Source organism: Carassius auratus, chromosome 27, assembly GCF_003368295.1.
Source record: "Carassius auratus strain Wakin chromosome 27, ASM336829v1, whole genome shotgun sequence".
Lineage (NCBI taxonomy): Eukaryota > Metazoa > Chordata > Actinopteri > Cypriniformes > Cyprinidae > Carassius > Carassius auratus.
In genome coordinates this window covers 18,501,546-18,516,914 of record NC_039269.1, presented here as the reverse complement: position 1 = coordinate 18,516,914, position 15,369 = coordinate 18,501,546, and the positions used below count along the sequence as shown (strand labels likewise).

Genomic DNA, 15,369 nt, shown 5'->3' with positions numbered 1-15,369 from the left:
TATCCTATTGACATAAAAATGGCTGTCCCATTCTTAGGTGAATGGAATAGACTTACGCGGTGCCACTCATGAACAGGCCGCTGCAACCCTGAAGAACGCCGGACAAACAGTCACCATCGTTGCCCAGTACAGACCAGAGGGTGAGACTTGCTTGATGAAAACCTGCTCCACGTCAATCATTTTATCCACTCATTAAAAACAAACCAGAAAGTAATCAATGTACAGCAGGAGTCTCTTAGCTATGTTATTGTGAGAAGTAAAAATCTAATAAGCCAATACTCCAATTTTACAGCCTTCTATTGCCATTAGGTCAGATCAATCAGGTCTCATAAAAAATTTAACTTCAATATTGAGTCATCCGGGTCTGACTGTTCAACCTGTCCTACAGATCATTATCATACTCTTAAAAATGAAGGTACATTTTTGATGCTTTGTCTTTCACTCCCCTTGATAAATGTAGGTAGACTTATATTTTTAATGTACTGATTCTGACATTTAGAATTTTTTCTTAGAGTCAATGGTTGTTCTGCATCACTTACATTTATATTTATATAAGATTGAAAAAGACTTCCTTTATAGGACATAAATTGGTGTCCAGTTGCTACATATCATGACAATGCTATGTGTATGAATATTTGTATAACTTTGATAATGTGCTTTGATAACATTGTTTTTATGCACAAATATTCCGCAACACTCTTTCTTCTCTCATACGCACAATGCCTTATGAGGGTGATATTTGTGGCCTTGTGTTTCAGAGTACAGCCGTTTTGAAGCCAAGATCCATGACCTAAGAGAGCAGATGATGAACAGCAGCATCAGCTCAGGCTCAGGGTCCCTGAGGACCAATCAGAAGAGATCACTATATGTCAGGTACTGTATTCTACAAGGAACTAAAAAACTGCATATAAAGTCACTATGAAATCAAAATTATATAATATATAATGAACTGACTATTCTTACCATTCATTTTTTTTCTTTGTAATTGAAATTGCAATAACCTTGCAATAACGTCCCTTTTCTGATGATATGAGTACCACCGCAAGAGCTGGGCAATAAAACCTCCCCTCCAGCAACCTGTCACTCACATAAGATCACCGCCATTAGCTAACAACAACAATTCAACTGTCCAATTGATTCCTGATGGATGAAATCAAGTCCTAAATTTTTACTTTAAAAAAAAAAAATTATATTCAAGAAACTCTTTCACATGGATATAAGTCACTGTATTAAAGAAAAGACGATCAATATTTCTATTACTTGCCAACTTTTTTTTTTACTAAATTTCATATTTGGCAATAAAATATCTTATATTTGCAGTTTACACACATCTATCAAAATGTTTTAGCAATTTTCGAAGCTTCTGGTCAGACCAATATTACCGTATGCTCTCAGCTAAAGGAGCAAGTTTATTTTTCCTTTGGTCTTACTTTGACTGTTTTCTGCAGGGCACTGTTTGATTATGATAAAACTAAGGATTCTGGGCTGCCCAGCCAAGGCCTGAACTTCAAATTTGGGGACATACTGCACGTGGTGAATGCTTCAGATGATGAGTGGTGGCAGGCACGGCAGGTCACTCCTCAAGGAGAGGTGGAGGAAATGGGTGTTATCCCCAGCAAGAGAAGGTGAGAGATAGAGGATATTAAATTACAAAAATTATTATCATTGTTTGCAGGTTAATTTAGGCTGGTAGGTTTACTTGGATGCTGTCCATGCTGACTTGTGTTTGTATTAAATAGTATAAATAAGACCCCCAGCACCACTCCAGAATTCTTTGACCAGACCTGAGTTTGTCATCGTTCTCATTTAGCTGAGTAGCATTAAGTGCTTATCTTAGAAATGTTCAGATGAAGGAGCATTAAATGCAGTGTAACTGATTAATAGTGAAGAACAGCTAAGGTAATACGTGGTCCTTATGTTTTCTCTCAAGAGTGGAGAAGAAGGAGAGAGCAAGGTTAAAGACAGTTAAGTTCAACCCCAAGTCGCGAGAAAAAGGGGTGAGTCAATCTTTTTATACATGCATACCTACAATGATTTGAACAATACTCTGTTCCAAAACCAAGTGAGTTGCTTTGCTGTCTACTAGCTACAGTATATGTTTTTTAAGACCACATCTTGACTGAATTGGAGCATCGTAAGTAAATGATTTGCAACACTTTGCATTGACAGCCCCAGTGTTGTGCACGCACATATATTCACAAGTAAATTTGGTTTTTAAGAAATATTTAGTAACATTATAAATTATAATTTAATGCATCATCAATAAAAAAGACGGCCATTTCTTTCAATAAATAAAAAAATCTTACTGACCTCAACCATCTGATTAATTTTATTGGCATGCTCCCTTAGATTTTGGCCAAAATTAGGCATCCTAGAAAGCAGCATGCTTCCTTCTTGAAACAACCTTTTCCTCAGGAGTATGATGTTTTAAATGCTTAAGAATTTGGCAACTCACTAGGGATTGGAACCAAGTTAATTTAGTATGTTGCTTATACTATGTATCTAGAATGACAATGAAATGCATTTCAAATTGCTTTACAAGTTAGTATTTGCTAATGTTCCTACCTCTGTGAAAGTTTGACCATTTGATATTAACTCACAATTAATAATGCTCAGTGCATTCAGTAGAATTTAATATTCTTATACTAATCAGTCTGCCATATGAATGGTCCAGTCTAAATTAACAGCATGCGTAGCTATAAGTGTTGCAGGCCCAAAAAACACATATAACAGTACTGTAATACATCTATAACTCATTTATGAGGCATAGAAGTCAAAACACCAGATTATCTAACAGCCCGAGAAAACATGCATGACAGGAAAACGAAGGACAAATACGCTTGCCATTGATGTCGGACTGCTCGTCCTTCTGTATGCCACCCCTCTTCCTCTCCTGTCCTTCATCTTCAGACCTTCCTCTTTTTGCCTACCTTGCAATGCTCTCCAATAATCCATAGTGCTGCAGTGTAAACCAGCCAGTTTTATAACTGATCACTGCATAAGAGTGAAAATGCACCTGTAGTCCTGGTGCTGCATCAGAAAGAAATTCTGCAGAAGTAAAAAGCCATACAGTTATGCTTAAATCATTTTACATACAAGCTGTTTCTACAGCAAAGGATTTCATACTATATTCACCTGCCCTTGAACGAAAGAAAAGGAAATCAGGCCAACTTGCTTTTTTTTGTTTTGTTGCATGTTGCTACTGATAAGAAAAGCAGCCACAACCAATGCAGTTTTAGGCCTCCACATGCTTCTGGCACACTCACAGTGTTTCTTACCCTCTGCATGCAAATCTGTCCGTCTGCTTCTCTTGTGTTTGAGATCTCCTGCTGCTTGGCTGTTTTTTGAGTCTATGACTCAAATCCATTTATTTGTCCACTTCAGTTCTTCATGCATTTCATGTACAATTCTGACTTTGTGACATCCTCCATTAATTGAGTTAACTCGTATAAATTTTATCAGTGGGATTTGATTAAACCCTCAGAGGACCACAAAGTCGAGAGCAGAACAATCATCTTTTATTTTTTCCATATGGACATTAGACAGCCCTCTTCCCCTTCTCTTCTTTTCTTTTGCCTTCCCTTTCCTTCTCTTCCTCAACAGTCCCTCAATGACAAGCGTAAAAAGAATCTGTTTTCCCGCAAGTTCCTTTTCTACAAGAACAAGGAGGCGAGTGAGCAGGAAACAAGCGATGTGGACCGTAAGTACAGAAATCAGCACTCCAGTTCAATGCTGGGCAAGAATAGGGAAGCAGCAGGTCATAAGGACAGAGGTGGGCACTGCTCCACTGGACGCAGCAGACATCAGAGCCTACTTTAGATAATGCAACACCAGTGGACAGAGACAGCTTGGTGCCTGCTGTGTTCAGTGGCTGGACCAGGCCTTAGAGTGTCTCAGTAACCCTTGTACTCTTGTGGTTGTTGTCTCTCTTGTTGCTCCCTTCCTGACCGATCCACAGGACAACCCAGATGACATGTTATCCAAAGGCCAGAGTAAGTTCACCATGTAGATGCCCACTCGGTCACCTCTGGACCAGACCTCCATGCTATCTGTCTTCTTCTCACATATTTAATTCCTTGCTCTCATAATTCATACAGTACCAGACAAAGAGTTTTCTGTTTCTGCTGTTGATGGTGGAGGTCAAACTTTGTTGTTTTTTTCTTTTTCTTTTCTCCACTGTTTCACTGTGCTGAAATGTATGGAATCTCTTATTCAGCATCTGCATATTTTCTATTCTCTTGATTGTTTTTTTTTTATATAATTATTTGCAATCATACTTTAGATAGTCAAATTATTATCTAGTTTACAGTTTACTGTTTACTAGTTGACATGTTTTGGATGGACAGTGACCATCATCCAGTAGTTTTTGGTTAACTCCATAAAACCACACTTAAACAGGCAAAGACACCTTCAGAATTAATTCCAAATACTTTGTAACTAAATTAGGTTTGGGAAAGGAAATAAAACTTAAGCATGGCTGAAAACAAACTGTGATTTGCTGTTTCTGGTTGGAGGTTGTATTAATTACTTAATTACTCACCCTCATATTGTTTCACACCTGTAAGACTTTTGTTCATCTTCGGAGCACAAATGAAAATATTTTTAATGAATTATTAGAGCTTTCTGACCCTCCCATAGACCGCAAAGATCCTAACACGATCAAGTTAAAATCAGACATCGGACATCGTTAAAATAAATCTAGGTGACATCAGTGGTTAAACTATACTTTTACAAAGCAACATGTGCAAATGAAATCAAAAATAGAGACTTTATTCAACAATTCGTCTCCTTCTGTCACCCTATAGCACCATTTGGGAGAGTATAACATCGTAAACAACATATGTATGCAGATACATTGTTTACATATCTGATGCTTTCCAAAATGGCGCTATAGGGTGACGCGAGGAAAACGCAAATTGTAAAAGTGACTATTTTAGTTTTCTTTGCCCAAAAAAAAGTATTCTCGTAGCTTCGTAAAATTACAGTTGAACCACTGATGTCACATGGATTATTTTAGCAATCTCCTTGCTATCTTTCTAGGCCTTAATCGTGTAAGGATCCTTATTGTCTAGGGGAGGGTCAGAGTGCATCAAAAATATCTTAATTTGGTTCTGAAGATGAAAAAGGTCTTACAGTTTTGGAGCGACATGAGGGTGAGTAATTAATGACAGAATTTTCATTTTTGGGTTAACTATCCCTTTAATGTGTGATTGAATTTCATTGAACAAAACTTTGAATGCATCTGTATATGCAAGATGAGTCATTTTTGATGGAAGATAAAGACTTAAGTTTGGGTTAGTTCATCCAGAAATGAAAATTATATAACTTACATTACCCTCATGTTAAGATTATCATCTTTGAACCAAAAATAATAACTAAACCTATATATATATATATATATATATATATATATATATATATATATATATATATATATATATATATAAATTATTTTTTCATCATATGAAGCAATTCTGTCTCTAAGAAAATCAATTGAATTCAAATTCATATGGAGTAATTTATGGTGTCTTTATGAACTTTTTGAAGCTTGAAAATTGTGGTTGCATAGATTTTTGGACTATCCCTTTAACTTTCTAAATCCGTAAATCTGCCAGTTAAGTTATTTTTAAACATTACCACAGACCTCTTAATGCATTGAAGGATACAAAAAATAAAATAGGGCACGCTTGCTGAAATATTTAGGTTCTATTTCATTATCATTTTACTGAAGTACTTTCAGATATTCAACCTTAAGAGATTTATGAATCAATGACTGATAGTAGAAAAAAATGGTGACTTTAGAAAGCAGAATGAAAACATATTAATGAAATTATTTGGAATTATTATTATTATTATTTATTTTATTATGACCTGTGCTAGGTAACTTTGTCAGCTAATAAGAATACAGTAGCATATGACCTCAAAACTACCAGATGTGGACTAAAAGCCACAAAACTCATCTTAGAAGGTGGACTGTGTCCCTTAGTGGTGTGACTATTTCTCCACTATGGTGAGATTTAGGACTGTTTTTTCTGGCTTATTTGAAGTAACCTCGTGCATCATCATGTGCTCCTATTCTTGGTTTTCATCATCCATTCCCCCTCTGTTATGATTTCAGAGCATGTCACCTCTAATGCCAGTGATAGTGAGAGTAGTTACCGTAAGTTCTTCCTTCCATTGTGCCGTTCATCCGTCTTTCTCGTCTGCTTTTCTTTTACATATTTAACAATTATTCTCTCTCCTATCCTCTCTGCTATGCATTAACATGTATGGGAGATCCATTTTATAATGCAACATAATAAATAAATTAGTAATGTTAATAAATTACAGAGTAATGCTATTGTGGATTTATCAAGTGTTTACATTGCTGAATGCCTGCCCCTCAACTGAGCAGCACTGCAGTGAGACAGGCTGGGTAATGTTCCAGAAGCCACACAGATACAATAGCAAAATCAATCAGTGAGCCCTCTGCCAGCCCCTGGCTCAGTCTCCATAGCAACAGTACATCCCCCCATCACTTCCCAGCCCTTGCCCTCGCTCTGTCAGTGACAGTCAGAGTCACAGTGGTGCTATATCAAAGCCACTCTAAAGATATATACTGTCTCACGGGAGTCAGATATTACACACCGCTGTGATCAGCAGTACAGACTGTGCATTAGTGCAGGGCATTACCAGCTACTGCATGGTACAGTAGTTTTGTGTCACTATTCTATACGTTTTGTCCACTATGTCCAGTAACATTTGAAAACGATATGAATGCGGACATAAACAATAAAAAATGTATGGTACATTTTTATTTTTATTTTTACTGGGCTGTTAAATCACTGTTCAAAAGATTGGGGTCGGTTAGATTTTTTACAATAAGAATGCTTGAGGACACGTTAAATGAAACAAAACATATTAAAAAAGAAACAAAATTCATCAAAATAAAAATGTCAAAAGTGACAGTGAAGACATTTATGATGATACAAATGATTTCAACTATTTGAAAATAAATGCTTTTCTTTTGAACTTGCTATTAATCAAGGAATCCTGTAAAAAAAACAATATATATTATCATGGTCCCCCCCCCCCACACACACACAAAAACATCAACATCTTTTAACTTTGCTAATAACAAATATTGCTTCAGCATCAAATCAGTAATGATTTCTGAGGGATCATGTGGCTTCTGAAAATGCAGTTTTACATTCAGAGGAATAAATTAAATGTTAAAATATAAAAACACTTTCTACATTGTAATAATAATTCACAATATTATAATTTTTACTGTATTTTTGATCAAATAAATGCAGCGATAGTGAGCATGAGACTTAATGACCCCAAACTGATGAATGGTAATATTAAATTAAATAAATACATTTTATTCTGCAGCTATTTATTTTTATATAAATATGCTTTAAGAAATACATTTGAATTACGCAACAATCATTGGAAATTCTATAGCTATATTGCAATGTAGCTCCATGATACACATTTGTGCAGGAGAAATAGTTTGTGTATGATCTCTCATACATGTGAACAACTAACAAAACAGCAAGTTAATTCTATTTCTTTGGAATAAATGCTTAATATTTGGTATTTTAAGTATGCAATATGCTACACTTTGATGTAGTAAACAGCACTAGCATGTCACAGGCCCTTAGGAATTCTGCCCCTAACTTTGAAGAACAGTGTTCATTAATTTACTGCACGTATCTGCCTCTAACTCATAGTGCACATGTGGGCAGTCAGCCTTAGGCAATCAGGCCTACTGAGATCCACAGAAAGAGCTCCACTTTAATCATTATGACAGTCTCATACCAACCGTGACAGAGAACTCCATTGCTATTCACTAATCATATGTGTGGCTTACAGGTCCTCTAGTGGCCACAAGTGGATCTCACATTTAATAATAATGCATGAGCAGAAAGCATTGCATCGATTTCAGAGTCTCAATATGCTTGACTGGGTGTGATAACATAAAATGATGAATTGTTAAAGCTTAACTTTGTGTGTGTGTGTGTGTTCATATATAAGGTGGTCAAGAGGAATATGTGCTGTCTTATGAGCCAGTCTGTCAGCAGGAAGGTAAAATGCTAATGATTGTCTGTATCAGCAACATTACCCATAAGATTTCAGCTAATAAGTCACATCAGGGTGAATGTATTTGATTTCTTGAATGGTCTTTCAACAGTGAACTACTCACGACCAGTGATTATCTTGGGTCCGATGAAAGACAGAGTAAACGATGACCTGATTTCGGAGTTCCCTGACAAATTTGGTTCCTGTGTTCCTCGTAAGTATCTGTACACTGTATGAACTGATTAGATAACCTGATGAGGGACACATTAGTACAGTTACCTTGGTGAAAATGACAGTGTCGTTTGCAAGCATGTCGTATAAAAGGCATTTAAGACTGCATTGACATGGTTGAATATCTCTATTCTGACATTTGAATTGATTAATTATTTCTGTAAGTGATGTAAATTATTATTTGCAGGGGTCTGTTTGATAGGGATCCACAATGAATCTGACTACTTAGTTTAGCGAGGTTATTAAACTGTGAATAACTGTTATTTAATTAAAAGTAAGTTGGTACTGTGCCCTTCAAAATGTAATAGTCTCAGACAATTAATGGTGAGGTTTAAATAAAATGTGCATTAAGAATACAGAAAAACCCCATGTTCTCTTTATTTTAAAAAAATTCACATTTTCAAATATTTCTGAATATTATATTCAAACAAATAGGTTTGTAAGCATTTTGATAGTAGACAAGAGAAGAAGTCCCATGTACTAATAGCTTACAAAAAAGACGGTGGTTCTTAACCAGGTGACCAAAGCAACCATACCACTTAAAAAGATTCAAAATAAGAACAAAAAAAATCCACAAATTAATTTTTCGAGTTATGACGATCTCAAAAAAATGAAATCAGGTATAGATTGTAAAAAATATTTTCAAAAATCCTTGTCCTAATCCTTATCTAGAAACCTGGAAAAGTCATAGGGCAGAATAAATGCAGCCGCTATCAGGATTTAATGCATATATACTTGCATTTAAAACTACAAATCGTCAAACCACTGTAAACTACATTTGTTAATTCTGCTGTAACCATGGCAGCATAACCTGTAACATATGCTGCTCTCTGTCTCAGATACAACAAGGCCGAAGCGAGATTATGAGGTGGACGGGAGAGACTACCACTTTGTTGTTTCTAGAGAGCAGATGGAGAAAGACATACAGGAGCACAAGTTCATCGAGGCAGGCCAGTACAACGGTCACCTGTATGGAACCAGTGTGCAGTCTGTCAGAGAGGTGGCAGAAAAGGTGAGATCCAGTGTTTTATTAACAACACTAAGGGCCCTATTTTAACCATTTAAGTGCATGGTCTAAAGCTCATGGCACGGGTGCACTCAAAGCTTGTCTGAATCCACTTTTGCTAGTTTAATGATGGGAAAACGGTCGGCTTGTATGTGCACATGGTCTAAACGAGTCGTCCCTATTCTCTTAATGAGAAATGGGTGTTTTTGGGCATAACGTGCAATAAACCACCCCCTTTAAAAGCCAGTTGTGCTCGCACCATGCCAGTTTTGCTATTTACATTGTGGAATATAGTTTTTCATTTTGAAAAATGTTTGTGTGCTGCTGCACGTCCCTTTGTGTGTAATAAACAAAGTATACATGTGTTGTGCACCCGCCTATAGGCACATATTACTAACGTGCTCTTTAAATAACAAAGAACAAATATTGTGCCAGACTTTAGACCAGGTTTGAGTTAGTCTATGGCGCAGTCTATTTTCAGTTCATCAAAATAACAACGTGCCAACAATGCGCCTGAACACACCTCTTTTTTTAGATCAGCATGCCCATGGGTGCAAATGCATTTGCTATTTAAACAAAATTAGAAATGCGTCAGGCTGAAACTAGCCAAAACACTTGCGCCATGCCTTGTGCCACATTGCGCCTGGGTGCATGATAAGGCCCTAATTCTACAAAGATTACATGTACAAGGAAAAGATTTGAATGCCATTACCCAATGTTTACATAAGGTGTTATTAAGGAACAGAGCTTAGTATTGTTTCTGGAGAAATAGGCACGATACAACTGCTGACAACACAGGACTGTAATGCATAACATGCAGCCTTATTGCTTATTGTATAGAAACACTGTCTTTGCTCTCCTCAGGGCAAACATTGCATTCTAGATGTATCAGGCAATGCCATAAAGAGACTGCAAGTTGCTGTGCTTTACCCCATCGCTATTTTCATCAAACCAAAATCAATGGAGAACATCATGTAAGTAAAAGACAAGGAATCCAACTAGTATTTACAAAGATCATTGTCTATTAAAAACAATGTCACGCTTTCAATGACCAGTGTACCATGTTTCCCATTATGTCATATTCTGGAAACTGTACCCAGTCAAACTCTTTGGGGTGCAGTTAATTAGATTTTTCTCAAAATAGATTGGTATGCAAGGATCACTTATCCATAAAGGTTTTTTTCTGTCTCCTGCAAGCACATTGATATAAAATGCATGCTGTAATGCTGTTTGGTCTCTCTTCAGGGAGATGAATAAAAGACTGACAGAGGAACAAGGCAGGAAGACATACGACAGAGCCATGAAGTTGGAACAGGAGTTCATGGAGCACTTCACAGGTCTGTTTGTGGCTCTCATATACTGTATGAGCTATTTTTTTTAAAGCCACGTTCTATTTTGTTGTACACCAGAACCATTTCTTTGGTTTTACTCAGTGTGATGGATGACTAAGAGAATCTGACCTTTGTGTTACCTTATATTTATACTAGCACTGCCAAACAATGAATCGCATCCAAAATAAAAGATTTTGTTTACATAATATATTTGTGTGTGTACTGTGTATAGTATTATGCATATATAAATACACACACATACAGTATATATTTAGAAAATATTTACTTGTATATATTTACATGCATATAATTTATATTATAAATATATATATATATATATATATATATATATATATATATATATATATATATATATATATATATATATAAGTATATACTGTATGTGTGTGTATTTATATACAGTATTGTTCAAAATAATAGCAGTACAATGTGACTAACCAGAATAATCAAGGTTTTTCGTATATTTTTTTATTGCTACGTGGCAAACAAGTTACCAGTAGGTTCAGTAGATTCTCAGAAAACAAATGAGACCCAGCATTCATGATATGCACGCTCTTAAGGCTGTGCAATTGGGCAATTAGTTGAATTAGTTGAAAGGGGTGTGTTCAAAAAAATATCATCAATCATCAATTTTGTGAAGAAACAGGTGTGAATCAGGTGGCCCCTATTTAAGGATGAAGCCAACACTTGTTGAACAAGCATTTGAAAGCTGAGAAAAATGGGTCGTTCAAGACATTGTTCAGAAGAACAGCGTACTTTGATTAAAAAGTTGATTAGAGAGGGGAAAACCTATAAAGAGGTGCAAAAAATGATAGGCTGTTCAGCTAAAATGATCTCCAATGCCTTAAAATGGAGAGCAAAACCAGAGAGACGTGGAAGAAAACGGAAGACAACCATCAAAATGGATAGAAGAATAACCAGAATGGCAAAGGCTCAGCCAATGATCACCTCCAGGATGATCAAAGACAGTCTGGAGTTACCTGTAAGTACTGTGACAGTTAGAAGACGTCTGTGTGAAGCTAATCTATTTTCAAGAATCCCCCGCAAAGTCCCTCTGTTAAAAAAAAGGCATGTGCAGAAGAGGTTACAATTTGCCAAAGAACACATCAACTGGCCTAAAGAGAAATGGAGGAACATTTTGTGGACTGATGAGAGTAAAATTGTTCTTTTTGGATCCAAGGGCCACAGGCAGTTTGTGAGACGACCCCCAAACTCTGAATTCAAGCCACAGTACACAGTGAAGACAGTGAAGCATGGAGGTGCAAGCATCATGATATGGGCATGTTTCTCCTACTATGGTGTTGGGCCTATTTATCGCATACCAGGGATCATGGATCAGTTTGCATATGTTAAAATACTTGAAGAGGTCATGTTGCCCTATGCTGAAGAGGACATGCCCTTGAAATGGTTGTTTCAACAAGACAATGACCCAAAACACACTAGTAAACGGGCAAAGTCTTGGTTCCAAACCAACAAAATTAATGTTATGGAGTGGCCAGCCCAATCTCCAGACCTTAATCCAATTGAGAACTTGTGGGGTGATATCAAAAATGCTGTTTCTGAAGCAAAACCAAGAAATGTGAATGAATTGTGGAATGTTGTTAAAGAATCATGGAGTGGAATAACAGCTGAGAGGTGCCACAAGTTGGTTGACTCCATGCCACACAGATGTCAAGCAGTTTTAAAAAACTGTGGTCATACAACTAAATATTAGTTTAGTGATTCACAGGATTGCTAAATCCCAGAAAAAAAAAATGTTTGTACAAAATAGTTTTGAGTTTGTACAGTCAAAGGTAGACACTGCTATTTTTTTGAACACACCCCTTTCAACTAATTGCCCAATTGCACAGCCTTAAGAGCGTGCATATCATGAATGCTGGGTCTTGTTTGTTTTCTGACAATCTACTGAACCTACTGGTAACTTGTTTGCCACGTAGCAATAAAAAATATACTAAAAACCTTGATTATTCTGGTTAGTCACATTGTACTGCTATTATTTTGAACAATACTGTATATTTATAAGTATATACTGTATGTGTGTGTGTGTATATATATATATATATATATATATATATATATATATATATATATACACAGTACACACACATATATATTATGTAAACAAAAACCTATATTTTGGATGTGATTAATCGCAAATAATCATTTGATAGCACTGTCAAACATGAGTATAAATGCCTGGACAAATTGAATTTTTAATGAAAGATCATGAAGATAAACAATGCATATTTAAACATATTTTGTATTTGTAAACCATAATTTAGAAGCTCAAATCTTGGGTTTTGTGACTGTTGTGTGATATTTTCTTCTCATCATCGCTGTCTCCTCACTGTGATCATCTCTGCATTACAGCTATTGTTCAGGGGGACACTTTGGAAGAGATCTACGATCAAGTAAAGCAGATAATTGAGGAACAGTCTGGGCCATACATATGGGTACAGTCCAAGGAGAAACTTTGAACGCCTTCAGGAGTTTATCATCCCCCTTTCTCTGCCTGGTTTATTTATTGATTCTGTATTTTTTTTCTTTTTGGTAATCTCAGCTGGGCTCCATCTGACAGAATTCACTCAACAGATTAATTCCTTAATCCAGCATACTTCAATCTCTGTTCAGTCCTATATCTTCACCTCCTACTTATAGTTCAAGAGAAGATGATCTGTCCTCCTCAGATCTTTACTGCTTCCACGCTTACAGAAAGCAAAGCTATGCCAGACCAGCATGTTTACCAGGGGTTTGGAAACGGTACAGTTCCTTAATGTTTAAGGGAGGTTACTTTGTAAGGACAAAGACAGCGATCTGGATTTTCTGATAAGTCTCTTTTCATTTTACCCGCTCTCTTGTTTTTTGGATATGGTAACATGGAGCTCAAGTCTCAGGCATCGGATTCATTACAATGATGAGAAACAAAGAAGCAAAACTTTGCACGTTGTAGCTTCTAAGACCAGGTGTTCTTCAGTCCTTTTTTCTCATTGTTCATTTCCATCATAGTCCCGTATGTTCCACACGTTGTTGATTTTCTTTTTACCTCTCCCTTGACTGTTGTATTGGCATGCTTCTTGTTCTGATTATCATTCTGATTGTCTGCGTTATGGAGCCATTGTGTTTAGATGATGTCCCGTTGCACAGATGTGAGACGTGTGCCGCCACTGTTAGAATGTCTGTTCCAAGAGTCTACAATCAGTGTCTTACACAAAGTATGTGTTTTCAACACTTTGATTTACATTTAGGAAAGTCTGCCATTTGTAAGGAACTGATATTTTTAAGAGGCAATAAAATGCCACCGCATATGTGGAAGAAATTTATTGTACAATGAGATCTTAACAGATATTTAACCCTCCATAAACTGCCTATTTTGTTATAATAAAAGTCTGTATTGAGCTTTACTTAAACACTATTATGATGGGAGTTATTTTCTTGACATCGTAAAATGTATATTAGAGCAAGAGATTTAAATGATATAGTATGAATATATTTTTTCCCCTTTTTCTGTTACCACCCTTTATTTTCCTAAACTGAAACAACTGACAAGATGCAGGGCAGTGAGGGGAATGTGGAGAAAACAGCCTAGCGGATGATTCATATGCTATTTGAAGCTAGTTCTGTCTCTTCCTCTCCTCTGCTCACCATTTCAACATCATCTGCTCTAAGAGCGCTACATCAGAGTCGTCATGTGTGGAGAAGAACGTTCCATCCGTCCCCCTCTCAGACACAAACCGTCTCACAGGGCTGACGAAGCTTTTGCGCAGAGCTGATGTTATCCAGCTAGAAGCTCCACAGAGACTCCTTTTTTTCTAAACCCGTTGGAGAGGGGGTCTCGCCTGCTCTTCCTATGACATGATTGTTTTGTATACGAAGACTGCTTGTTCTACCACCTCACCACCTCTGCTTTTCGGGGACATTTTGGGACTGGAAAAAAGAAACATGTAAATAACCTACTGATCTGTTTCATTCCATTGATCAAAACGAACAAGAGAATGGCTAATTCAAGAAAAATAAAACAAAATCTTTCTCATACAGCACAGTGCTGGTGTGAGTTTTCCTTCAGATCAAGGCCTTAAGTATATTTGTAAGGTGTGAGATTGGCACACATTATTCTGTCTAGCTGTACACATCGGTGCACTTCTGAAAAGTTGTCATGTTGATTGTCACAGCTGTTACTTTGTTAGGCCATATGGCACCTTAAAAGAATAATCGACTCAAAAACATAAAATTTATTTTATTCATCTTCATGCCATTCCAAACCTGTATGATTTAATTTAATTTGTGGAACATTAAATATATTTTTGAGACCTGAATGCTGTATAACAGAAGTCAGTGGTCACCAAAATTGTTAGGTTATCGACATTCATACAATTAATTTACTCTCAAATAAGAGTAAGTAATACAAGCTAAGATTGACATGAGGGTGAGTAAATGACAACAGAACTTTCCAACACACTTGCTCGATTTATGTTATCTATTTTATTTTGTGAATTAATGAAACTAATTTGGGGCTCTCCAACCTTGGATCCAACTGTAATCAAATACACCTGAACCAGATAACAGAGGTGGGAGTAAGTCACACATGTGCAAGTCACAAGTAAGTCTCAAGTCTTAACCTTCAAGCAAGTCCAAGTCAATTTTTGTAAAAAATCAAGTCAAGTCACTGCTTCTGTCAAGCAATTCAAGTCGTTGCTTGGTTCAAGCAAGTCATTGTCA

At 36.5% G+C, this 15,369-nt stretch overlaps 1 protein-coding gene across 23 annotated transcripts in view; it reads left to right on the top strand.

Annotated features, from left to right (window-relative positions):
- The window catches only part of dlg1b (discs large MAGUK scaffold protein 1b), a 149,273-nt gene extending 134,584 nt beyond the window's left edge, over positions 1-14,689 (top strand). For 16 of the 23 annotated variants that reach the window (XM_026206357.1, XM_026206356.1, XM_026206365.1 and 13 more), the window contains 12 exons: positions 38-140; positions 759-873; positions 1,449-1,625; positions 1,931-1,997; positions 3,604-3,700; positions 6,119-6,160; positions 8,020-8,070; positions 8,177-8,278; positions 9,135-9,307; positions 10,166-10,275; positions 10,547-10,638; positions 13,024-14,689. In XM_026206357.1, coding sequence (XP_026062142.1) covers positions 38-140; positions 759-873; positions 1,449-1,625; positions 1,931-1,997; positions 3,604-3,700; positions 6,119-6,160; positions 8,020-8,070; positions 8,177-8,278; positions 9,135-9,307; positions 10,166-10,275; positions 10,547-10,638; positions 13,024-13,130 — 1,236 coding nt within the window. In that variant the 3' untranslated portion in view covers positions 13,131-14,689. Of the gene's footprint in view, positions 1-37; positions 141-758; positions 874-1,448; positions 1,626-1,930; positions 1,998-3,603; positions 3,993-6,118; positions 6,161-8,019; positions 8,071-8,176; positions 8,279-9,134; positions 9,308-10,165; positions 10,276-10,546; positions 10,639-13,023 lie in introns of those variants that run through there. The other 7 variants (XM_026206360.1, XM_026206362.1, XM_026206374.1 and 4 more) reach the window with 3 other exon arrangements.
- The last annotated feature ends 680 nt before the right edge of the window (positions 14,690-15,369 follow it).